The sequence below is a fragment of the Pagrus major genome, chromosome 4, assembly GCF_040436345.1.
Source record: "Pagrus major chromosome 4, Pma_NU_1.0".
Classification (NCBI taxonomy): Eukaryota; Metazoa; Chordata; class Actinopteri; order Spariformes; family Sparidae; genus Pagrus; species Pagrus major.
The window spans coordinates 38,185,327-38,206,669 of record NC_133218.1 but is presented as its reverse complement, the minus strand read 5'-3'; the positions used below and the strand labels follow the sequence as shown (position 1 = coordinate 38,206,669).

General features: G+C 44.7%; 1 protein-coding gene across 2 annotated transcripts; it reads left to right on the top strand.

Annotated features, from left to right (window-relative positions):
• On the top strand, positions 1-21,185 carry LOC140994206 (USP6 N-terminal-like protein). 2 transcript variants are annotated; one of them, XM_073463760.1, is made up of 14 exons: positions 1-244; positions 6,023-6,096; positions 10,705-10,790; positions 10,886-10,925; positions 11,005-11,085; positions 12,486-12,593; positions 12,868-12,977; positions 14,676-14,724; positions 15,959-16,079; positions 16,275-16,369; positions 16,501-16,566; positions 18,090-18,189; positions 18,580-18,732; positions 18,848-21,185. In XM_073463760.1, the coding sequence occupies exons 2-14, from the start codon at positions 6,031-6,033 to the stop codon at positions 19,492-19,494; spliced, it is 1,722 nt and encodes a 573-aa protein (XP_073319861.1). In that variant the 5' UTR covers positions 1-244; positions 6,023-6,030; the 3' UTR covers positions 19,495-21,185. The 2 variants fall into 2 exon arrangements, with proteins under 2 accessions (XP_073319861.1, XP_073319860.1); XM_073463759.1 differs by lacking the exon at positions 1-244 and adding an exon at positions 5,107-5,227.
• The last annotated feature ends 158 nt before the right edge of the window (positions 21,186-21,343 follow it).

The following is a 21,343-nucleotide window of genomic DNA, read 5'->3' as shown; positions in this document are numbered from 1 at the left end:
ATCCCGGACCAGGAGCTGCTCTGTCCCCGCGTCTGCTGCTGCTGCTGCATCCTGTGTGTGTGTGTGTGTGTGTGTGTGTGTGCGTGTGTGTGTGTGCGCGCTGTCTGATGGTTAACCTATGGATTGACGGAGGGAGGCTTTTGTTGTCAGCCCGGTGGTTTGTTCTGCTGGAGCTGCACTTTCCCCGGAGAATGCGCAGCGGAGCCGGAGCCGCGTCCCCGCACGGATCCAGCCGACAGACACGGTAACGACTCCGCGATCATCCTCGTTCATCTCGTCCCGTTTCCTCCTTTTGTTTATTATTCTCATTAGAATAAAAACAGAGCTCGCGTGAGGCTGCAGCGACGTCCCGCGTCCCCGGCGCCGCGGCGCGTCCTGCCGGCGGCTGCGGGTTGTTTACCGGCGGGATGAAGGACGGTGTGAGGGGTCGGACCGGTCCAGAGCCGGGCCGGATGGGTCCGTACCGTCAGCAGACCCGGACCAGCATCCTCCAGCCATCTCCTCCGGGCTGTACGCGTCCCCTCGGGAGGGGAGCGTGAAGGCAGCAGCGGCGTTCAGGCCTGCTGGGAGCTCACAGCTCCAGAAAACACTTCACGGTTCTTCATTTAACAGATGAGATGAATTTATAAGAGCTGATGATGAAGATGATGATGAAGATGATGATGAAGATGATGAGCTCAGTGTAAATAAGATCACAACGTGGTGGTTCTGGAGTTAACAAAATAAAAGCCTCCGTCAACCATTTCTAGACAAAAACAAATTAAAAGCATTTTTTATTAATTAAAGACATAAATCAGTGTAACTGATGTGATCAAACCCTCACTGATCATTATTGATTACATCAGAGTCGCAACCATCGGAATGTAACTAAGTACATTTACTCAAGTACTTTTTTGTTTCTCCATTTCTGATTTTTCTACTTTTTTTACTCTATTACATTTATTTGACAACTTTAGTTACTAGTTACTTTGCAGATTACATGCTGCATCAGAACAACCCTTCATTTATCAGTCCGATAAAACACTGACGCCAGTAATGATAAAAATGTTGTTGTTGTTTCTGGATGTGATTTTAACGTTACGATAACTGTCTGAAGATACATCGCAGTCTGACCGCAGTTATTAATATAATTACTATCAGTCATGATGAACCTTAAAGAATAAAACACGATATAAACTCGGAATAGATCAGAATAATCAGAATAATCAGAATAAATGTTCGACAGATAAATTCGTCAGGTTGATTTTCTGTTTCTGTCGTCACATCGCTGTGTTTCTGCTCCGGTTAGGTTCAGGCACAGAAACACTCGGTCAGGGTCAGAAAACATCATGTTTTGGTTTCCACGATCACAGACGGAGATGTCTCCCGCTCTCCTTCAGAAAACACCCGGTTCTGTCGGGTCAACATCGGATGAAAAAATTCACAGGTTACCTCGTTTGGCGGCCATGTTGGCTGTGATAACCCCATCACCATCCCCTCCCTGTTGGTGCACGTCAGCCTCGGTCGTATCTGCGGTTTGGAGAAACGTTAACTGCTGACTGGGCTGATTATACTTGGATATATTTACTAACACTATCAAAGTAGAATTCAGTACCTTTGATAAACAAATGTACGTTCTGATAACCGTCTCAGACCGTATCTTAAAAATTATAAATCACTGCAACCCTACTTGAAACCAAAAAAATAGGTTATTGTGACGGCGGCAGCGGGCGTCTGATATTCTACAGATTGGAAGGAGACGATGGAGACGATGGAGATGAAGGAGACGATGGAGACGATGGAGACGATGGAGACGATGGAGACGACATCTACATCTTCTAACCGTCAATATTTGGTCCAAACTAACATCTGTAATATCAGAACAAAAGCCTGCAGCTGATCCATGTGAGCCGCCATCTTGAGACAACTTTTATTTACATCCGTTGTGCGACAGCCTGTCGATGAGGCGTCCTGGATTACATGGAAACACAGTCTGGTTCTTTAGATAGCACCGATGTTCTGCTACTGAACAGAACCAGTTCAAGAACCAGAACTCATTTGGTGGAAAAGGAGTAACAGAGTGATATCAGCTGGTTCAGTGTTCTCTGGTCTACTTTAACGCAGATGTTCATGTTTTTCCAGCATTTGTAAAATAAAGACTCGTTCCCACTTTGAACGTTTCACCTCCGACCACCAAACAACCGTCTGACCCGAGTCTCCCCCCTGTGATGTTTGTTTGATGAAGTTAAAACTCTTCTTCAGGTTTGGAGACATTTAGTTTCTGTGTCTTCAGGACAGTCTGTCCGTCCGTCCGCCCGGCAGTCAGGTGGAGTTAAGAGCTGCCGTCCAGTCTCTCTGCTCTCCCCCAGTTTGGGCCTCCACCCTTCTTACTGGGAGTCCAGCCAGCGCTCGTCTGTGATTTAGTGCGCTGACCACATGCAGCCGCTGCCATATGCTTCAGATGACAGCTCATATTTAAAGCTTCTGTAAGCTTTAACCTTTTTACACGAACCTCTGCAGCTGATCGGAAACTCTGAGGCAGGACTGAAATCCAGCGAGTGTCTCAAGTCTCTGTGTGAAACATGTCGAGATCCAAATGTCTGAGGGGTTACAGCGACCCGAAGAGATTCTGACACTGATGTTTACAGAGAGAACGGAGAGAACAGGAGCTTTTTAGACCATGACGGGACAGAACCAGTAAAAAAAACCTTCAGGGTCAGCAGCTCCGAGAGGGAGACGACTGACAACATGAAGACATACGGCAGAAAAACATCAGAATGGAAAGTAAATATGTTGAGATTCTGACCGACAGACGGCAAATTATTTAAACAATCACTTCACTGTCGCAGTCCAGCTGTTGTTGTTGTTGTTGTTGTTGTTGTTGTTGTTGTTGGGCTCTCATGTTCGGGACGATCACAGTCAGAAGATCTTGAAGAACTGGAGATCTGTTTTGTTCGCTGGCTTTGAAACCAGCCGGACTACGACAGACGTGTAGTGGTGAAAAGTTCAACATGACTTCGACTTCTTTAATGTGGTCTGGATGAAAATATGCACTTTAAATCCAAACCAGCGCTGTGGAAGAGTTTGACTTTGTCTACAGATTATGACTCTGACAGATAAATAAAGATTTATGTTGTTTAACAAGAAAACCAGCAACATCATCTCTGTTTCCAGAGAATATTTATATTTCTGTGTTTAAACTGTTGGCCGGACAAAACAGCAGCTCCACCATCGTCCTCACTTTATCTGTGTCGCTGACCGTCTACCAGACACGACCTCCATCCTCCACCTGACTGAATTATTGAAGCAGGTTAACCCACATTCAGACGCACAAACTGGGACAAAACACGATGGGCCGGCCTCTTTAACACGAGCCGTCCCAGATGAAAGCCGACGGTCAGGAGAGAAACGTGATTCAATCTTTGGGTCTCAGTGTGAAGGACATCCACTGACCGCTGACGTAAAGCTTTAGCAACTAAACATACGTTACGTTCGCAATGACATGAAATAGTGCAGAACAGACTGGAGAGCTAATGCTAATGCTAATGCTGCTGCTAAGAACAAACCTCTTACTCACTTTGCACATTTAGTATTTTTTTAGCATCATAGTGAAGAAGTGCAGCGCTGCAGAGACGTCCTGGAACAAAACATGTTTGTTTGACCCAAAGAAATGTCAGTTTCAGGATTTTAATAGTTTTTCAGTGAAAATGAAAACAAACATGATCGTTCTCACGTGTGATGTCAGTCAAGGCAACTTTTCTGCAGGAGAAGTCTGATATTAGATCATTCAGTCTGATTTAACAGCTCTTGGATTAATGTGAGTTTGTTGCTTGTGAGTGACGAACAGACTCTGAATCCACATCGATCATTCATCGATCAGTTTATCGATCACAGCAGGGCCCGGTAGAAATGCTCTGACAAAATCACCTCAGTCCTTCTGTAAAAAGATTCATTATGTCCAAGTAGAAGTATTCAAGTTTCTGCAGAAAATTCCTGTTGATTTTCAAACTGTACATTCAAAGTACATTTACTCAAGTACTCCGCACTTTGACTTTAACTTTAAACTTAACTTTACTGGAATATTTCTATGTTCAGATGCCTAATACTCGCACTCAGCTACATTTTGGAGACAAATATTGTACTTTTTACTCCACTACATCTGTGTGATTACTTTAGTTGTATATCACAGAACACCAAAATATCACAGTGTCATTTCTCGCCAGTGTTGTGCAGCTTCACGCTCGTCATCGTTTAAACATTTTCAAACACGAGAGCGACGCCGTTGATGATGAAACTGATGACGTGTCTGCTTCCACGATCGTCGCGCTACAATCTGTCAACCCTCACAGCTGATATCGTTCAGTGGGACAGAGATCGTGTCTGACGGCATGTAGGATCGTTGTTATCACACAGTCTGACAACAGGTCAGCTGTGGTCTGATGATCAGTTTGTGTGGTTTGATGCCTGATCAATGATTCCTGGCATCAGTTTGTTGTGAATCGTAGCCTCGGCTCCAGAGTCGGATGCTTTTGCGCGCTGCTGTACTTTCATGATTCTGGATGACAGAACAAAGTGAACCCATCGCTCGTCTTTAGTCCTCAGAGCTCTTTGTTCCTCTTTGTTCCTGCTTTGTGGAATAACAGGCTTTCGTTGCATAATCCAGCTTTGCAGATATTCCTAATCCAGATGGTTTGCGTGTCCTGTTGCGTGTCCAGATTATCACCCCGGGTCCTGCTGTAGATGAGGGATTAAAACCCTCTTTGCTTTGTTTGGGGAAGATTTAGCTGCACCCGTCCGGCTCCCGCTGGGGTTTTGTGCGTCGTTGTAAAAGAGACAAAAGTGGCCTCGATCCATGTTGTTGAACCACAATGTGAACTGTACTGCATTATACATGTGTCATCAGCCTTTAGTTAGTGGGGTCGTCTGTTTGAAACAGATTAATGCCTCGCTGTAAACTGTGGGATTAGTTTTGTGACTCACAACACGAGGATCTGTTGTGTGAGCAGGTATCATGCAGCAGGCTGGGTGGAGGTGGAGGTGGTGGTGGTGGTGGTGGTGGAGGCTTCAGTCACACGGACGCTGTCAGGTTGATCGTTCCCAGGAGGTTTATATTACTGCAGCCTGCAGCACGCTCAGTCCAGCTCTCTCATGTTACCCATCTCTGGCTGTCAAACCTGCACAACTCTGCCCACTCATGACCCAGTTCTGGAGATCTGGCTCGATGACCACGTCTCAAATCTTCAGAAAGGTCTGATGTTCGTCCTGGTGGAGACCAAACTAATCAAGGAGGAACAGTTCACCACAAAATATAAATTCAGTCTTTATCTCCTCAGTCTCGTAGTCCACAGAACATTTCTGGAGCTTCACAGTAAAACAGAGTTGCAGCATTCTGCTGAACACCTGAAGCAGCTGGAGACTTGGTTGTTGGAGCTGGAGATACTTGGATTACAGCCGACGAGCTGTACGGAGCCATGTGATTGTGTGGTTTCCAGCTGCTTCACCTGACTCTCCTTCAGCATGTGGGGAGGAGATGATGACTCCATGAATCTGCTGCACATGTGCAGAACTTGCCTGAGAAAAGTCATGTTTTTACGTTTTCTCCAGTGTCAAAGTAATCCAGTGATGGCTGTCTGTTCATACACGAGTCAGTGCTAACAGGAAGCTACTTCACTTTGAGCTTTCAAATCGGTTTGAGAGAATTGGCGTTTGGACGATGCTTCAACGCTGTTTCGCTGTGAAGGTTTTGTGGACTATGAAACTTCACCTGTTCCTTTAAATCATGTTTCTCTTCTGCATTTTCAGTAAATGTTAAAACGCATCATGTAACCAACAGCTGAGCGCTGTGTTTCCTCTGTGTGATGAAGTCATTACAATCAGAAATGTGCTTCAGATTCACGGGCCTGCCAGCTCATCCTGTCGGTTCGGATGCCAGCTGTCGCCCACATCAATCAGCTGTGCTCGTTTTTCTTCTGACTCATCTTGAGCTGTTGTTGTTGTTGTTGTTCTCCGGCTCACACGCTTCTTTACTTTGCTCTTTCTACAGATATTGACATGAAGAAAGACATTGAGACTCTTATAGCAGAGGAACGTGCTGATATCATCTTGAAATATGCTACGGTGAGTTTGTGGTTTTCTTACATGATTCACTCTGTAAAAACATTTTCTTTATCTTTCATTTTATCATGGAGGTGTGAAAATGTCTTATCATCCTCTCTGCTGTAGTTATCCTGTCATCAGCATCATCAGTGCTGCAGGGTGGTTTGTGTGTCGTTACATCCTCTCCTGTGTTGTGTGTGATTTTCTGTAGGACGGAGTCACACGTGGTTGATTTTGTGGTTAAAGAAACCAACAGACACTCTGAGGAGGACGAGAGTGTGAACTCAAACGTGTGTTGTGTGGTTTGTGTGCAGTGCATCTCTGCATGTGTGGATACACACCACGAGTGTGTGTGTGTGTGTGTGGGTGGATGTGAGTATGCTGCCACAGAGCATTAATAACACGTTGTGTAATAATACGTTTGAGCGTGTGGTTTGGTGTGATTGGAGAATGATGACCAGATATATGAAAACTGACTGAAACTGAAACTAACATTAAAAACCTGGCAGAAAATATTTAAAGTGACAGAACTTCAAACTAAATGCAGACGATGAAATCTGCCTCTCTTCACAGTTTTAGTCTCGAGCCAGTTTCCCCAGTGACGATCAATAAATGATCATCACCAGTGCAGCGCCTGTGAAAACATGCTGCTTGGCTCAGATGTTCTGGTGATGTGAGCGGGTTTACAGATCCAGTCTGCTTCCTGAACGGTTCACAGACTCATCGGGGCCGACCCGATAATATCGGACATGTTTGATAGTTATAATCTGGATGATTACATCGGTACTGTCCGAGCTGGACCACAACAACCAATGAGAGAGGCCTCCAAGAGCAGCTGACGGTGCTGCCAAGCAACACTAAACACTGTAGCCCTTGAGGCTAATGTTAGCTAACATGCCACTCAATCAAAAATCAATCAAAATTAGCTTTCAAATTCAATCATCCCAGTATTTTTTTCTCACTTTAAAAATACTTCTAAGATGACACAGCTAGCTTAGCATTAGCCTGCAGCTAGCTTAGCATTACCCTGCAGCTAGCTTAGCTTCCAGACTCTTCTCCTGTGTGATGACGACGATCAGCTGACTGGTACCAGAGGAAACTGACAGCGTCGGACATGTTGGCTTATTTTCTTATTCAGAGATCCTTTATTGATTTGTTTGTGGAGAGGGTTCACTCTGGACAGATTTGAGAAACTGAACTTTTTAACAAACTGAATTTCTATCTTTTGTTGTTTATTGTTGATCACTGAAGGCTGGTATTTGTTATTGAACTCTGGAGTCTTTATTTTGGTGAATATTATTATTATTATTATTATTATTGTTATTATTATTATTACTATTATTATTATTATCATTATTAACCCTAACCTGCGTGACCCCCGTCATGTTGAGGGATCATGTTTGTCCACATCAGACCAGCTGTGATTTGAGATAATTCCCAGATGTTTTGTCTAAATCAGGTTATAATGACACTGACAGAAACAGATGTTGTCACGTTTCAGGATAGAAGTCGTGACGAGTGTGAAGCTTCTCGAAGCCGTCTGACGTTCTGCATCTTTACTCAGAACAACAAGCCTCTTCACCGGATGCTCGAGTGGTGAAAGTGCTGATGCACAGTTGAACGGGGGGTGGGGGGGGTGGAGATGAGGTTAAATTTAGCTCGGCAGCTCGGAGCAGAGGGGTGGGGGTGGGGGTGGCGGTGATGGTGGGGGTGGTGGAGGGTTTGCTCTGTCTAGCCATAGCAACAGCTGTGACACACTGTGCAGCGATTGACTTGACACCGACCTCCGGGGGCTGGCTGGAGTCCCGGTCGTTATGATTTCTGTGTCGGATGCTGGTTTACAGCAGAGTGCAGAGAGGAGGAGGAGCAGGGCTGGAGGAAGATCAGCTGTTTATCCCAGGAGGAAAATCTGCCACAGATACATGAAGGTTTAATGCAGGTTTCATAGAGCGCGAGCTAACCTTCCTCCAGCTCCCTGGCTCTGACACACCCTGCTCTCTGCGTCCTCCTTATTCTGCTGAAACAAGGCAGATGTTGTGACTGTAAATCATCTCATGTCCAACAGATGAATTAAAGAAACACTTTCTTCAATACATTTTAATGACAGAGTGTCGTGGCTTCAACACAAAAGCAGTGGATGATAACCTCGTGTATCGATGTCGGATCTTTTGCTCTTTTTTTCTTGAGCTTTTCTTGGATTCCTCGCCGAGCGTCCTCTGAACTTAGTTATCTTAATTTGACTCAAGCTGTTGTAAAAAGGCATTTTACCACAGTGAAATGTGGCTGTTATCAGAGCCTGACCTATATATCCAATATCAGCCTATCAGACCTTATTTTAAGGCATTTCACTGAAACACATAGACTTAAGAGAAGGAGACCAAAAGTGCAAAGGTGAAAACTCATTTCTGGGTTTTAGGACTCATCCTTCGGCACTCTTAGCGACATCTTGCCACGTGGCTACTGTAGATAACTTCACGTGCTGAGACGGGACATGAGATGTTGCTGCAGTGACAAGATCTTCTGATAAGACTTTTTTTTTGTCAGTTGTTTTTTAAATTTAAATTAGGGATAGACTAATTATCAGAGCCAATATTCATCTTTTTTCAGATTATTAGTATCCGTGTTTTTTGTGTCCGGTTGCTGATAAAGTAAATAATTTTAAAAATACAATACTTTGATGCAACAACACTGTCTGATTGGTTACACGTCGCAAGTAACAGCAACTCTGAATAATGTGAATCTAGTAACTAAGATGATCAAATAAATGCAGTGGAGTGGAAGGAAATGGAAATACCCGAGTGAAGTACCTGAAAAGAGTACATTCCCTCTCTGGTTATTCTATATTTTCTCAATAAGATGTTTTATTTTTACTGTAACTTCACATCAGTTCCAGATCCTGCTCATCGGTCTCCGTGATTACTAATAAGTTTAATTCAGAATCAGTGAGATTCTTTGTTCTCCTTCTTGTGTCTCACTCGTCCTTTTCTGACTCAGATCATTCTCTGGGTCGTATTTTTGTCTTCAGTAGTATCACATTAGCATGAGAGATTTAAATGAATGTGTCTCTGATCTGGTTCTGAAACACTGTGTGTGTCTCTGACACCCTCAGTGAGGAAGTATTTTTAGTCCTCTCACTTTCATGACGCTGACATCACTCGCGGTGCCTCCGGGCTCAGAGAGTCGACTCAACCACGAAGAAGCCGAACAGTTTCCGTGTGCACAATCTGACCCTCGCTCCCCTCGCTGAGAGCAGGAGGCTGATTGGCTGCTTTCCAGACATGCAGCCAACCACACAGCGGTGTTGTTATTCAGAGCGGAGTGAGAAGCCTCTCCGGTAGGCTGTGGGAGGATTAGTTCCCTCTCTGTTGTGTCAACACTGGGACCAGATTGAAGCCTAAATGGATTTTCCATGATACAAACATCGCTCTGAACTTTGTGCTGCTTAATGCAGATTCTGATCGCATGTTGGACCGTCTGACTGTCGTGTTACCTGCTGCTGCAGTTTATTAAAGCTGTTAGTGTTGAAACCTCTGAGTGCAAACTGCTCCTGCTGTATGAGGACTCTGTCAGGGTTCAGTTTGTGTGCATGTGCACGTGCACCATTTCTATTGTTGGACTCAGCAGTGTGCACGCAGCATGTGTCATGTGTTCAGTGTGACTGTCAGTCGGTCGCTCCACCACTTTTCTTTGGCCCAGATGTTTCCATAAAACAGATATTCATGATATCCAAAGGATGAATCCCAATGATGTGTTTTAATGGATAGTACTGATTTTCTTCCTGAGACCCGCCCATCTGGGTCTCTGATTGGTTCTCTTCATTGGCCATGTATGTTAAGTTTAAGCGTGAGGAGTGAGATTGGTTAAGGTCAGGGAAAGAATATCAGGACGAGCCAATCAGAGGCAGAGTAGCAAGAACAGCAGTGGGATCCATAACGACGCCCCAATGACCAAATGTAGCACGCTAACCACATTTAGCATTGTTGTTACTATTTAACACGGGCTAATAAAAAGATGATATTCCCAGACAGCACACACACACACGTCTTACAGATGGAAAGATGGAGTACGAGGAACGTTTGCTGATTGAGACGACATCAACCAAATGCCAACGTCTCGCTACACAACGTCTTTCCAACGAAACTCACACCAACATCTGCTAGACACATGTGTGCTATAACTAAATGTAAAGTACCCTAACAGTGCAGTGCTTGTGTTAGCATGCTAGCATGCTTAGCTCAAAGTATGGCTGAGCAAAGTAAAGCTAAGGCTGACAGGTCCCGCCCCCTCAACCGGACCTCATGGACCTTATTTCAGTAGTTTGAACAATGTTGTTTTCGGGTTAGCTGTAGATTTTAAGTCTTGTTAGAAAGAGCAGTGCTCCTGCTGAGGTGCCCTTGAGCAAGGCTTTAAACCCCCCAGCTGCTGTTCTCAGGTTGTTCTCCTCTCCGGCTGCAGAATAACAATAAAGACAATTGATTTTAGATTTTAGTTTAACTTTTTGTGTCGAAGGTTCAGTAACACATACTGACATGTTTTATATAATCTGTATCAATAAGTGTGTGTGTGTGTGTGTGTGTGTGTGTGTGTGTGTGTGTGTGTGTGTGTGTGCGTGTGTGTGTGTGTCTCCAGGGCAGGCAGGGCGGGGTGGAGATCGACCCCTGGGAAGATGCCGACTACAGCATCTACAAAGTCATCGACCGCTTCGGCTTCATGCAGTAAGTCTTTCCGTTCTCCTCCCTCCTTGTGTTGTGTCGGGGCGACTCTCAGTGTTTCAGCCTGACGGTTTGTTTTATTCAATTATGTTTTCCAGTGAGGATGAGCTGCCGGCCCCGACTGCACACGAGGAAAAGGTAAAGATGGAAACTATCAGACAGCTGTAGAGCTGACGGGCCTGTAGCATGTTGACACCAGCTCCTGTCTCCTTCACAGAGGAAGCAGCTGGAGATCGAGCGAGCAGAGAAGTGGCTGAAGATGGTGAAGAAGTGGGATAAATACAAGAACAGCGACCGAGTGAGTCGCAGCCCACAGAGATCTGACTCCAGCACACATTCAACACGCCTTATTATTATTATTATTATTACTTCAGATAATTACTGACGAGTATGTAAAGTGGGCGCTGCTTTCTGACACTTGTTAGCTGTGAGGACACGCAGAATGAATCAGTGTTGAGTCCAACAACAGTTTCCTGTAGCGACACACCGGATTCCTGCAGAACTCGCTCACTCATTCTGAAGAACTTGGATCAGAGCTTCACGTAATCCCTAAAATATGAGTCAACTAGAAGATAATTGGAGGGGAAAACCACCGCCCACACGAGCACTTTTCCAACCTACACTCAGAAACATTCATCGCTGACACAGTAAAGCTCTGCTAATATTTCTCATGTGAGCTCCGTTATTATTTCACTGTGTGATGTGAAGTCGAAGCTTGTAGAAACTCTGCTGAGACGTTTTTAGTCTGTTTCAGCTCAGAGATTTGGTTTGAGTCTCTCAGCAACCTCACATCCAACAACAGAAACAGCTGACAGTCATCTGAAATATGTGGAGCTTCAAAGTGTTTGATATAATAAATAAATGATTAGGAAATAAATAGTCACATGAGACATCGTGGAAAATACATAAATTAATTTGTAAAATGATTTAAGAAACGAGCAAAACTCAACTCAGTATTATAAAATGTTCTTTCATCCTCATTCTCGTTGTAGCAGTTGAGTTTTGTACGATGTATTTATGCTTTATGATATTTATGTTTATTTCAAACAGTCTGCTTTCAATCAGTCATTCAGATAAAACATCTTGAAGCCTGACGGATCCAGATGTTTCATCAGATTGTTCTCGCTCACAGTTACCAGCCACCTCAACACAGCTGATTTTTGGAGATCCATTACGCATTATTCCCAAATTAAAAAAACCCCGGGTCCGTCTCTTTATCTGATCCGCACCAGAAGTTAATGAAGTCCGTCTGGGCTGAGACTCTTCCTCCATCCGAGTTTGGTGGAAATCTGTTCAGTAGTTTTTGTGTAATCCTGCTGACAAACAGACAAACAAGCAGACAAACAAACAGAAACAGGTGAAAACAACCTCGCTGATGGTAGTTAGTCTTTTTTATTTCACTTTCACTTCATAATGTCACGTTTTTGTTCTACAACATAAAACACATCATTTAAATCCCTTTAAAATCCTTGTGAACAAACCAGGTCCGACACACACACACCTGCTGTTGTGTGTGTTCACTGAATATGTTTCACATGTGAGAAACTTTGTCTTTGTTCCTGTGGATCTGTCGTAGGCGAACTGTAGGCGGTTAAACTTTCCCGGTGACTCACGCTTCACAGCGTCAGCTCTCTGAAACCTTCTGGCTTTTTTTTGCTCGCCCACTGTTTATCTCTGCTTCTGCGCTCCGCTGTCTAGATGGTGAAACGGGTGTACAAGGGCATTCCCCTGCAGCTCAAAGGCCGGGCCTGGGCCCTGATGCTGGACGTGGAGCGGTCCAAGAAGGAGAACGAGGGAAAGTATGAGGTGAAAACACAGATGATGTTCTTCAAGCATCAAGAAATGAGACGGAGCAGGAAGAGATTAGATGCAGGAGACGTGATCGAGCCCGGTATAAACCGGCCCGGCAGATTTCAGCACAGCAGAGTGGATGATTATATCATTGAATTTTCAAAATAAAGTGATTTTTATAGTGATTTTTGTGCTTAGTTGGCATAAAACTGCTTTCTTCTAAAGCCTTTAATCAAACCACGTTTTTAAACCAGGTAATAATCTCTGTTCTGTTCCACTCGTCCTTCAGAAAATGAAGGAGCAGGCCCGGCGGTACTCATCTGAGATCAAACAGATCGACCTGGACATCAACCGGACCTTCAGGAACCACATCATGTTCATGGATCGCTTCGGAGTCAAGTAAGTTTCTCAGTGTTCAAACGAACGCTTCAGTCTCCAGACAAATTCTCCATCTGTCATTAATTTACATCAGAGCCAAACGTTCGGACTCACATTCTTTTCCTTGAGGTTCAGAAACACGACCCAGTCAGGTGTCCACATACTTCTTCTCTTCCCTCGTTTGTTTCCTGGTTGTTATTCAGCTCAGAACCAGAAGGTTTTATGTGCTGGTTTAAGAACACAAACTGTGGTGGAGGCTGTGATTCTTTTCCGACCTCGGTATGAACTTGCGCCGAGTGTGAGAGAGGTGTTCAGGCCGTGTTCTGGATGGCGTTTTGGGTTTGCATGGAACCTGATCCGGTCACAGAGTGATGTCACTGACAGTTTAATAGACCGCAGGCCTGCTCGGGGGCGGCAGTGGAAAGTCTGGGGCAGCAGAACCTTTCAATATTTAATAGGAGTTCAGCGGCCCTGCAGAAATGAACCTTTTTATAGCGAGTGTTCTCTGTTCTCCAGGTTCTGTTCTCCAGGTTCTGTTCTCCAGGTTCTGTTCTCCAGGTTCTGTTCTCTGTTCTCCAGGTTCTGTTCTCTGTTCTCCAGGTTCTGTTCTCCAGGTTCTGTTCTCTGTTCTCCAGGTTCTGTTCTCTGTTCTCCAGGTTCTGTTCTCCAGGTTCTGTTCTCCAGGTTCTGTTCTCTGTTCTCCAGGTTCTGTTCTCTGTTCTCCAGGTTCTGTTCTCCAGGTTCTGTTCTCCAGGTTCTGTTCTCCAGGTTCTGTTCTCTGTTCTCCAGGTTCTGTTCTGTGTGTTTTATGTTCCCTGTGCTTGTTGTGTTATCTTCTCTGTTCTCAGTGGGTTTATTTATAAGTCGGGTCCAGTTTAAACAGTGAGACCTCCCGTAGAAGGCAGAACAATCTGAACTGAAGTCTCTGGATGTTTCTGACACTTAGTCACTATTTTTTTTCTATTTTTTCAGGACACATGATGGTAGTTAACTCTCAGCGGGGTTCGAGGTAACACTACAAAAGTAACTTGTTACAGTAATATACTTCTTTAAGCAGAAACAGAGTAATATTACATGTTTGTAAAAGGATTTCTGTAATATTATTTCAGTTATTGTGTAAAGTTACCTCCAAAAAATATGTTTTTATTTGTTTTTTTCTCCCTGAGGAGAGCTGTGTCGGCGTGAAGCAGAAATGGCTGCAGTCAGACATTTCTAAATAGATATATTCACATTACTTTGAGTTTATTAGAGAAAAGGACAAACACGTAATAGTCAAGTGCAAACTGAGCGTTGGGAAGCTGAGGGAAATGTGCACAACGAGAAAACATCAGCAGGTTTTCAAGTATTGATAATTAATCAGTGTTTGATCGCTGCGTCCAAGGCTGCTCGATTATTTAAAAAGGTCAGTTCTCTTCCTGTGACAGGGTGACGGCCATGTTGGCGTTGATGAGACGGTTTCACACGAAACAAGATGACGTTTCACTTCATCTTTACGACAAACTGTGACTTTAACGACATCCTACATTATGTTTTAAACTCACAAACATCGTGTGTGATTCATGGCCCAGTTCAAGCAGATGAAGAGTTTATTTCCCTCTCTCCTTTTCCAAAATGACATCCCATATCTGTAATAACTCTCTGCACACGTTAGAGTAAACGGTATCATTCACAAATGTGTTGATAAGTCGTGTAAGTCTTTCTCTCCTCTCGTCTCTGCAGGCAGCAGTCTCTGTTCCACGTCCTGTCTGCATATTCAGTCTACAACACAGTAAGTGGCTGCTTCTCCTTCATCACATGAGACACTCAAATACCAGTTTAACTCAATTTGAATGATAAAAATCTTGATCTCAGTTCGTCTCTTCCTGAGCAGAGCAGAGGCTCATTCAGTACTTCAGTGTGCTTCTTCTATCATATGAGTTCAGTTCTGAGGTTGAAGCCAGCTGACAGGTCATCTCATGAATCTGATCACTGATCTGCTTTCTGAAGCTGCAGGCTGAACTTTATTATCTCTGCAAGTTTTAGATCCACAGCTGGTGGAAAGAAACAGTTTCCAGAGGCTCATCGTTTCAGATGTTTAACTGAGAACCAAGAAGTTAAACCATCATTATATCAGGCAACGTCAATAATTCTGGTTCGAACTGCGGTCCAGGTCCGCCCGTTTTAAAACACGGTTAACATGATCATTTTACTTTGTACACGACTTTAAATGCTGCTGCAAAAGATAGAAAAGACAGTTTTTTCTTCATCATCATTAACACAGTTAGTTAACGACTAACATCTAAACAATAACTCGTTAGAAATATAACACGTTGTTTAAAATAAAGCTCTGCTGTTGAACGTTTATGTAATTTCTTTAAAAGTGTTTTCATTCAGGTCCACTTCCAAAACAGAACAACATGTTAAAGGTGCAATATGTAAGAATTTGCCGCCTATCAATTAAAAACAGCAAATCACAAGAGCAACAGCTAACTGCTGCTAACTGTAGCTGTCTTTAGCTAGTTAGCTCAGTTAGCCGTGCAGTTGCTGATCGAGATCTGGTGCTCTGAGTACCAGGGTACCGAGCTTTGGACCAGAACAGGTTTAGTTGTTGTAGTTGTTGTTGTTGTCACCAGTTTGGGATCACTGAGGGAAACCTGTCAGTATTTTGCTCCTGAGCTCATTATGATGTTTGTTGTCCTGATTATTTGAATAAACCTGGAGCTGGATGTAGGTTTTGCAGATATGTGGTCATAAACCAAAGTACTGTAAACATTAAAAAGCTGATGATGAACATGAACATCTGAACCACATTTCATATCAGTCCATCCAGCCGTTGTTTAGATATTACAGCAAAAACCAAAAATGTCTTTTGTCTGTACAAATGATCGACCGTCAGTGATGTTCACTCTGCACATTGTATTTCTCTGAGATAACTGACGGTCACTCGTCCCGTGCCGAATCACAGCCGGGCCTGTGTTCAACCCGTCATGTGACTGTCCTTCATTCTGTCCCGCCGCCTGCAGGAGGTGAGCTACTGCCAGGGGATGAGTCAGATCGCCGCCCTGCTGCTGATGTTCATGAACGAGGAAGACGCCTTCTGGGCCCTGTCGCAGCTGCTGACCAATCAGAAACACGGCATGCACGGTGAGACGTCGCAGCGATCTGATCTGAGTTTGAACGTTAGAAGATGAAGTGCTGCTCAGAAAACACAACACATGTTGAAGTCGGGTTCCTCTCGGGGCGTTGTAGCTGGTGACAGGCTGCGCTGCTTGTGGAGAGAGATTTGGATTCGTATTAAGAGGGATTAAAAAGTGCCTCCCTCCTCTCTTCTTCTTTCAGGATTTTTTGTTCCCGGGTTTCCCAAACTTCAGCGATTCCAGGCACATCATGATCAGATAATCTCCAAACTCATCCCCAAACTGAAGAAACATCTGGTGAGATCACTGTTACACAAGTGTGTCAGAACAGAAAATGAGGGCGAAGACAAGAATTCAGATTTGTGACATTTAATGTGATTCGCTGGCAGTTTGATATTTGCTGATTGTCTCTCTGCGTCTCTCTCCAGGACAGGGAGCAGATGTCTGCAGGGATCTACAGCACCAAGTGGTTCCTCCAGTGTTTCATCGACAGGGTGAGAAACCTGCCCGGTCCACGAGTCCATCTCTCAGTCTGTATCTCACCTCCAGGTTATAACATAAACTCATCAGATTTAAAGTACAAGCAGCTCATCAGCTCCGTCTTATCTGAAGGTAACAATAATTAAATTACAGCTCGATTAAAATGAAATCTGATCTTTGCATCAGCTGTTGTCTCAGCACCTGCTGTGTTAAGATAAGAAAAGGTGAACCTGTCCTTGAGCACCTCCTGATGAGTTCTCCCTGAAGATCAAGAGATTTTGAATCAGGCTCCTCGAGGTTCCTGTCAGGATTCAGACACAGCGCCATAAAAATGAGGGATTCCTCTTCAGTAACCAGAAAGGAAAGAAGAACTAGCTTTAGATGACTGACTGCACAGAATATGGACAGAGCTTTCAGGTCGAAATGCTGAAAACCAGCAGGGGGCGACACCACTGGTGTCATAAATAAGTCCGATTATATGTAAGCTTATGAGAAAATGAGCTGATACCTGATGAGTTTCAAGTCTTCATGATGTTCATTTAGTAAATTATGGTCCCATTTACAGTAAAATAGACGATAAAGCAGGGGATGCTATCGGGCGTGGCTACCTTGTGATTGACAATCACGAGATCCTCCCCAGCTCCACCCTCTTGTCCAAATATGGTCACAACTGGCTCAAAAAAAACCAAAATGGCTACAAATGTTGGCTGTGGAAGACTTGAGATCCCAAATTGATTTGAAAGGAGTTTATTTACACCCTCAGTGTGCGGTCGAGCTCGTGCATCCACTTCAGATGGGGTGCGTGCTAACACTGTTAGCTTAGCAGCTGCAGTGGAGACTAAATGACGTCTTCTCAAATCGATTTATGATCTCCGAGCTGAGACTTTGCAGACATCTGATGTTTCTTTGGTTGTTTTTCCGTTTTAAATCAAGTCTCTTCAGTTTTTAGCAGAGTGCTGCGACGCTGTTTTACTGTGAAGCTCCAGAAATGTTTTTAGACTCAAACCATTAACATTATTAGCTCAGCCCAGATCAGATCTCCGTCTACAGAACCTCAAACTTTATCAACAGGAAACACTACTGGCCTGATCGACACGTGATTTCTGGGAAGTTCAACCTAAAAAACACAACAGACAGTTGTTTCCCAGAACGACCAGAGAATGTGTCAGATTTCCTTTTTCAAGATGATTTTAGATGATTTCAGCATTAAAGCATCCTGCTGTTATTTGAGCTCTGGGACGTTGCATTAGAAGAGAGCATTAAGAGCTGTTAAGCTAAACTGCTATTAGTCTCCTCCAATGCATGCCCACAATCCTGTGGTGGTGGTCTGGCAGGATTCAGCCGCTGTCAGCACTTCTCCGTCCCGCTGAGTCGCTCGGCTCGGAGGGGCCCGCGGGCCTCTGAGGTCTGGGAAAGAACCAAACAAACCTCCTGACTCCGGCCAGGGGGAGGACTGCAGATATGTCAAACCGCCGGCATAAACAAATCCAACTGACTCACGGCGATATGGTGACCTGATGTGTTCGTGTTCCTGCAGACGCCGTTCACGCTGACCCTTCGCCTGTGGGACATTTTCATCCTGGAGGGAGACAGACTGCTCACCGCCATGTCCTACACCATCCTGAAGATACACAAGAGTAAGCAGACGGACAGTCACCACACGAACATGAGCATCGAGCTCACAAACACATTGTTCAGTCAGGTTTCATCATCTAGTTCAGCCTTTTAATAAAATACTGAAATCAGGTGTGTTTGATGATGTTCAGCTGTCAGAGTGTAAAGGGTCAGCCATTTTTATGTCTGCTTAAAGGGATCGTTCAACAAATTAAAGTTATAGTTCTGATTGAAGGTTAAATTGTGTTTTTGGACAGTAATCAGAAAGACCTGGTTTGGAGCAAACATTTAAAAACTGATTGTGACTGTGTGTGTGTGTGTGTGTGTGTGTGTGTGTGTGTGTGTGTGTGTGTGTGTGTGTGTGTGTGTGTGCGTGTGTGTGTGCGTGTGTGTGTGTGTGTGTGTGCGTGCAGAGCGTATGTTGAAGATGTCTCTGGAGGAGCTCAGAGAGTTCCTGCAGGAGCGGATCGCTCAGACGTTCTTCTACAGCGACGACGTGATCATCGAGCAGCTTCAGGCCTCCATGACTGAGCTGAGGAAGATGAAGCTGGACCTTCCTCCTCCAGGTACACAGCTGCACACAGCGCTGAGAGGCTTCAGTACTGACTTAGCTGAGTTTGGTCGTATTCAGGTCAGTGCTTTGTCTTCTCAACATCCTTTATGCACCTGCTCTGTTCTCAGGGAAGCCGGAGGAGTTGCCTCGGAAGCCTCTGGGTCAGGAGCTGCCGTTGAGTCCCAGCAGAGGGAAGCCGTCCTCAGCCAGCGGGTTCCCCAGAGCCGGCCTGAGCCTCCACATCATCTCCCACCAGCCTGACTCCATATCCCCAGACCAGAGCCCCTCCAAGGACCCCAGGGATCTCGACGCTGTGGATGATGAAGAGGCCCCGCTGCCTTCCCCAGACCCCATCATCATCCACAGCCAGGCCCCGCTCACGCCCGACGGCTCCCCGCTGATGGGGCCTCCGCCTTACCAGCCCCCAGCAGGTCAGGCTGTAGTGACAGCAGATCCCTCAGCACCGGATGATGGGACAGAGATGGAGGATGCAGATCCAGTCTCCACAGACGACTCCTTTGTGACCACTCGCTCAGCTCTCGACACCGACCAGTCCTCCTATAAGGTCCCGCGGACTGTTTCGGCGCCCGTAGCCCAGGCGACCTCACCGGTTTCGGGCCTGGCTCAGTCTGAGAGTCTGTCTGCAGCTGAGAGGGCTGAGGACAAGTACCTGGTCCAGCTGCTGGAGCAGGCCTCAGCTCTGACCACCGACAGGAACCTGAACCAGGACTTGAGTGAAGCCTCAGAGGAAACACAGGCTACAGACACTTCATGAAATGATTCTGTGCCCTGGATGATGTGTCTGTGGCATGAATTGGCTCTGGACAGGTTCTGTAAAGGTTCAGATTAGGCGGGTTACCATTCATGTAACCATTCAAGTGTAATTTATCAGTCAGATTATCAGTGTGAAGCAATAACTGCTTTAAACCATTTCAGGACTCAGTGTTAATTTTGGTAAACCTTTAGATTTTTAAACATGTTTTCATGTGAGGCAAACGGTCCTGAGCATCAGGTTCTGTATTTAAGTGTCGGATCTAATGACCCAAACCAGGGACTCAAATTTGGCTGTTTTGTTTTTAATCCCCCAAATGTATAGAAGTGAAATGCTCCCCAGCGCAAACTAGTAAATGTGGTTTCAGTCACAGAGAAATTACAAATGAGTGCAGAGGAAGCCTCCCACAGCACCACGATGTCTCCCGCTGACTCACACACTGCTTTCACAGTTCGTGCACGAGGCGTGTTATTTGCATTTTGAGAAATTGTGCTTGTTTCCCATATTTTGAGGGAACTGGAGATACACCGTCACAGCCACACTGTTTCCTGTTTGGCTTAAAGAGTCTCAGATAACTGAGAAATCAATTTGATGGGAGTGAAACGCGTGCAGGCGTCTGAGGCATCACCCTTTACAATAAAATAAACTTTTTTTGTAGTTTTGTAACGTTTCTTCGAGCAGAGAACATGTTGCTCAGTCAGCCTTTGTAAAATGTTTGCTAGCAGAGTTACAGTTTTATTTTTTGTACTAATGTCTCGATGCCTTATTTGGATCAGCTTCAGTTCTTCTGTGGACGTTGTTGATGTGAAACGCTGCACGACAACAGGAAGTGAAGTCGTTTGACTCAACACGTGGACAAAAAGACAAAACCTGCAGGTGTTGGACTGAACTCAAACCTCTGACATGGTGAGCTGGCTCACTGTTATGATTGTACACATTGAAACATATTGAGCTCATTTTAAGTAAGTGGTTTTCTAGCTCAGTAATTTATTGTTTTATCCTCTTTGAGAAAGGCATCCAGGTCACCCGACACCCGCTCTGTGCTCATTTCTTTTCAACAACTGGAACATTTGCTGCATTTCCGTTGAGCTCCTCAATCGGTTTGTTTCTTAGTCTTATGGAGGAAGATCTGGATTTAGACGTGTCAGATTTTGTTAATGTCGTGTGTAGAAATGTACAGTATTGTAGAACCTGTAGGTACGAAGAGTTGGAACATTTCTTCAGCTCTGTGCTTAGAAACAGTGAAAGGCTGACATCTTGTGGTTGCTTTAGGTCAAGCATGTCTCTCTAGGTGTCGCCCACAGGAGTAGGAATGTGATAGGAAGAGTTTTGAACATTTAGAAATTATCCAAACGACAACGAATCAGATTAGTCTCGTTATCTAATGCCATCGTTCTGAATGATGTGAATATGCTCTGGCTGTTACAACTCCAGCGGATCTGAACATGTTCTGATTTGTGTGTCGCTGTAGCCATAGTCGAATCAATATGCTGGTAGTTTTCTCCAGAACCTTGCTGAGATGAAGCTGTAGTAGTATGATGACGTTAAGCTCTTCAGGTTGGAGCGTGGAGGTAAAACAAAGTGTTGAATTCTCGGCGACAGATTTGTTGTATATTGAAATAAAGCACCTTTTTGTTTGGAGTTTGAAGAAAGTGATGAAACCCTGAAGCTGAAACAATACAACCTTAATCTTCTTTGGTCTTCTGTGTTTCATTTGTCTGATTTTATCTGAGTTTACAGAAACAATCACAATCAGACGGGACGGTGTTTTTCAGTCCTGGCCCTCGAGGCCCCTGATCACGTGTTCCAGGTGCGTCCCTGCTCCAACACACCTGATTCAAATGATCTGCTC

Bases quoted from the DNA above. Each gene is read 5' to 3' on its own strand.
- LOC140994206 (XM_073463759.1), top strand. From the start codon at position 5,128: ATGTTACCCATCTCTGGCTGTCAAACCTGCACAACTCTGCCCACTCAT. The intron at 10,926-11,004 runs GTAAAGATGGAA...TCTCCTTCACAG, and splicing joins CGACTGCACACGAGGAAAAG to AGGAAGCAGCTGGAGATCGA. The intron at 18,190-18,579 runs GTAAGCAGACGG...GTGTGCGTGCAG, and splicing joins CATCCTGAAGATACACAAGA to AGCGTATGTTGAAGATGTCT.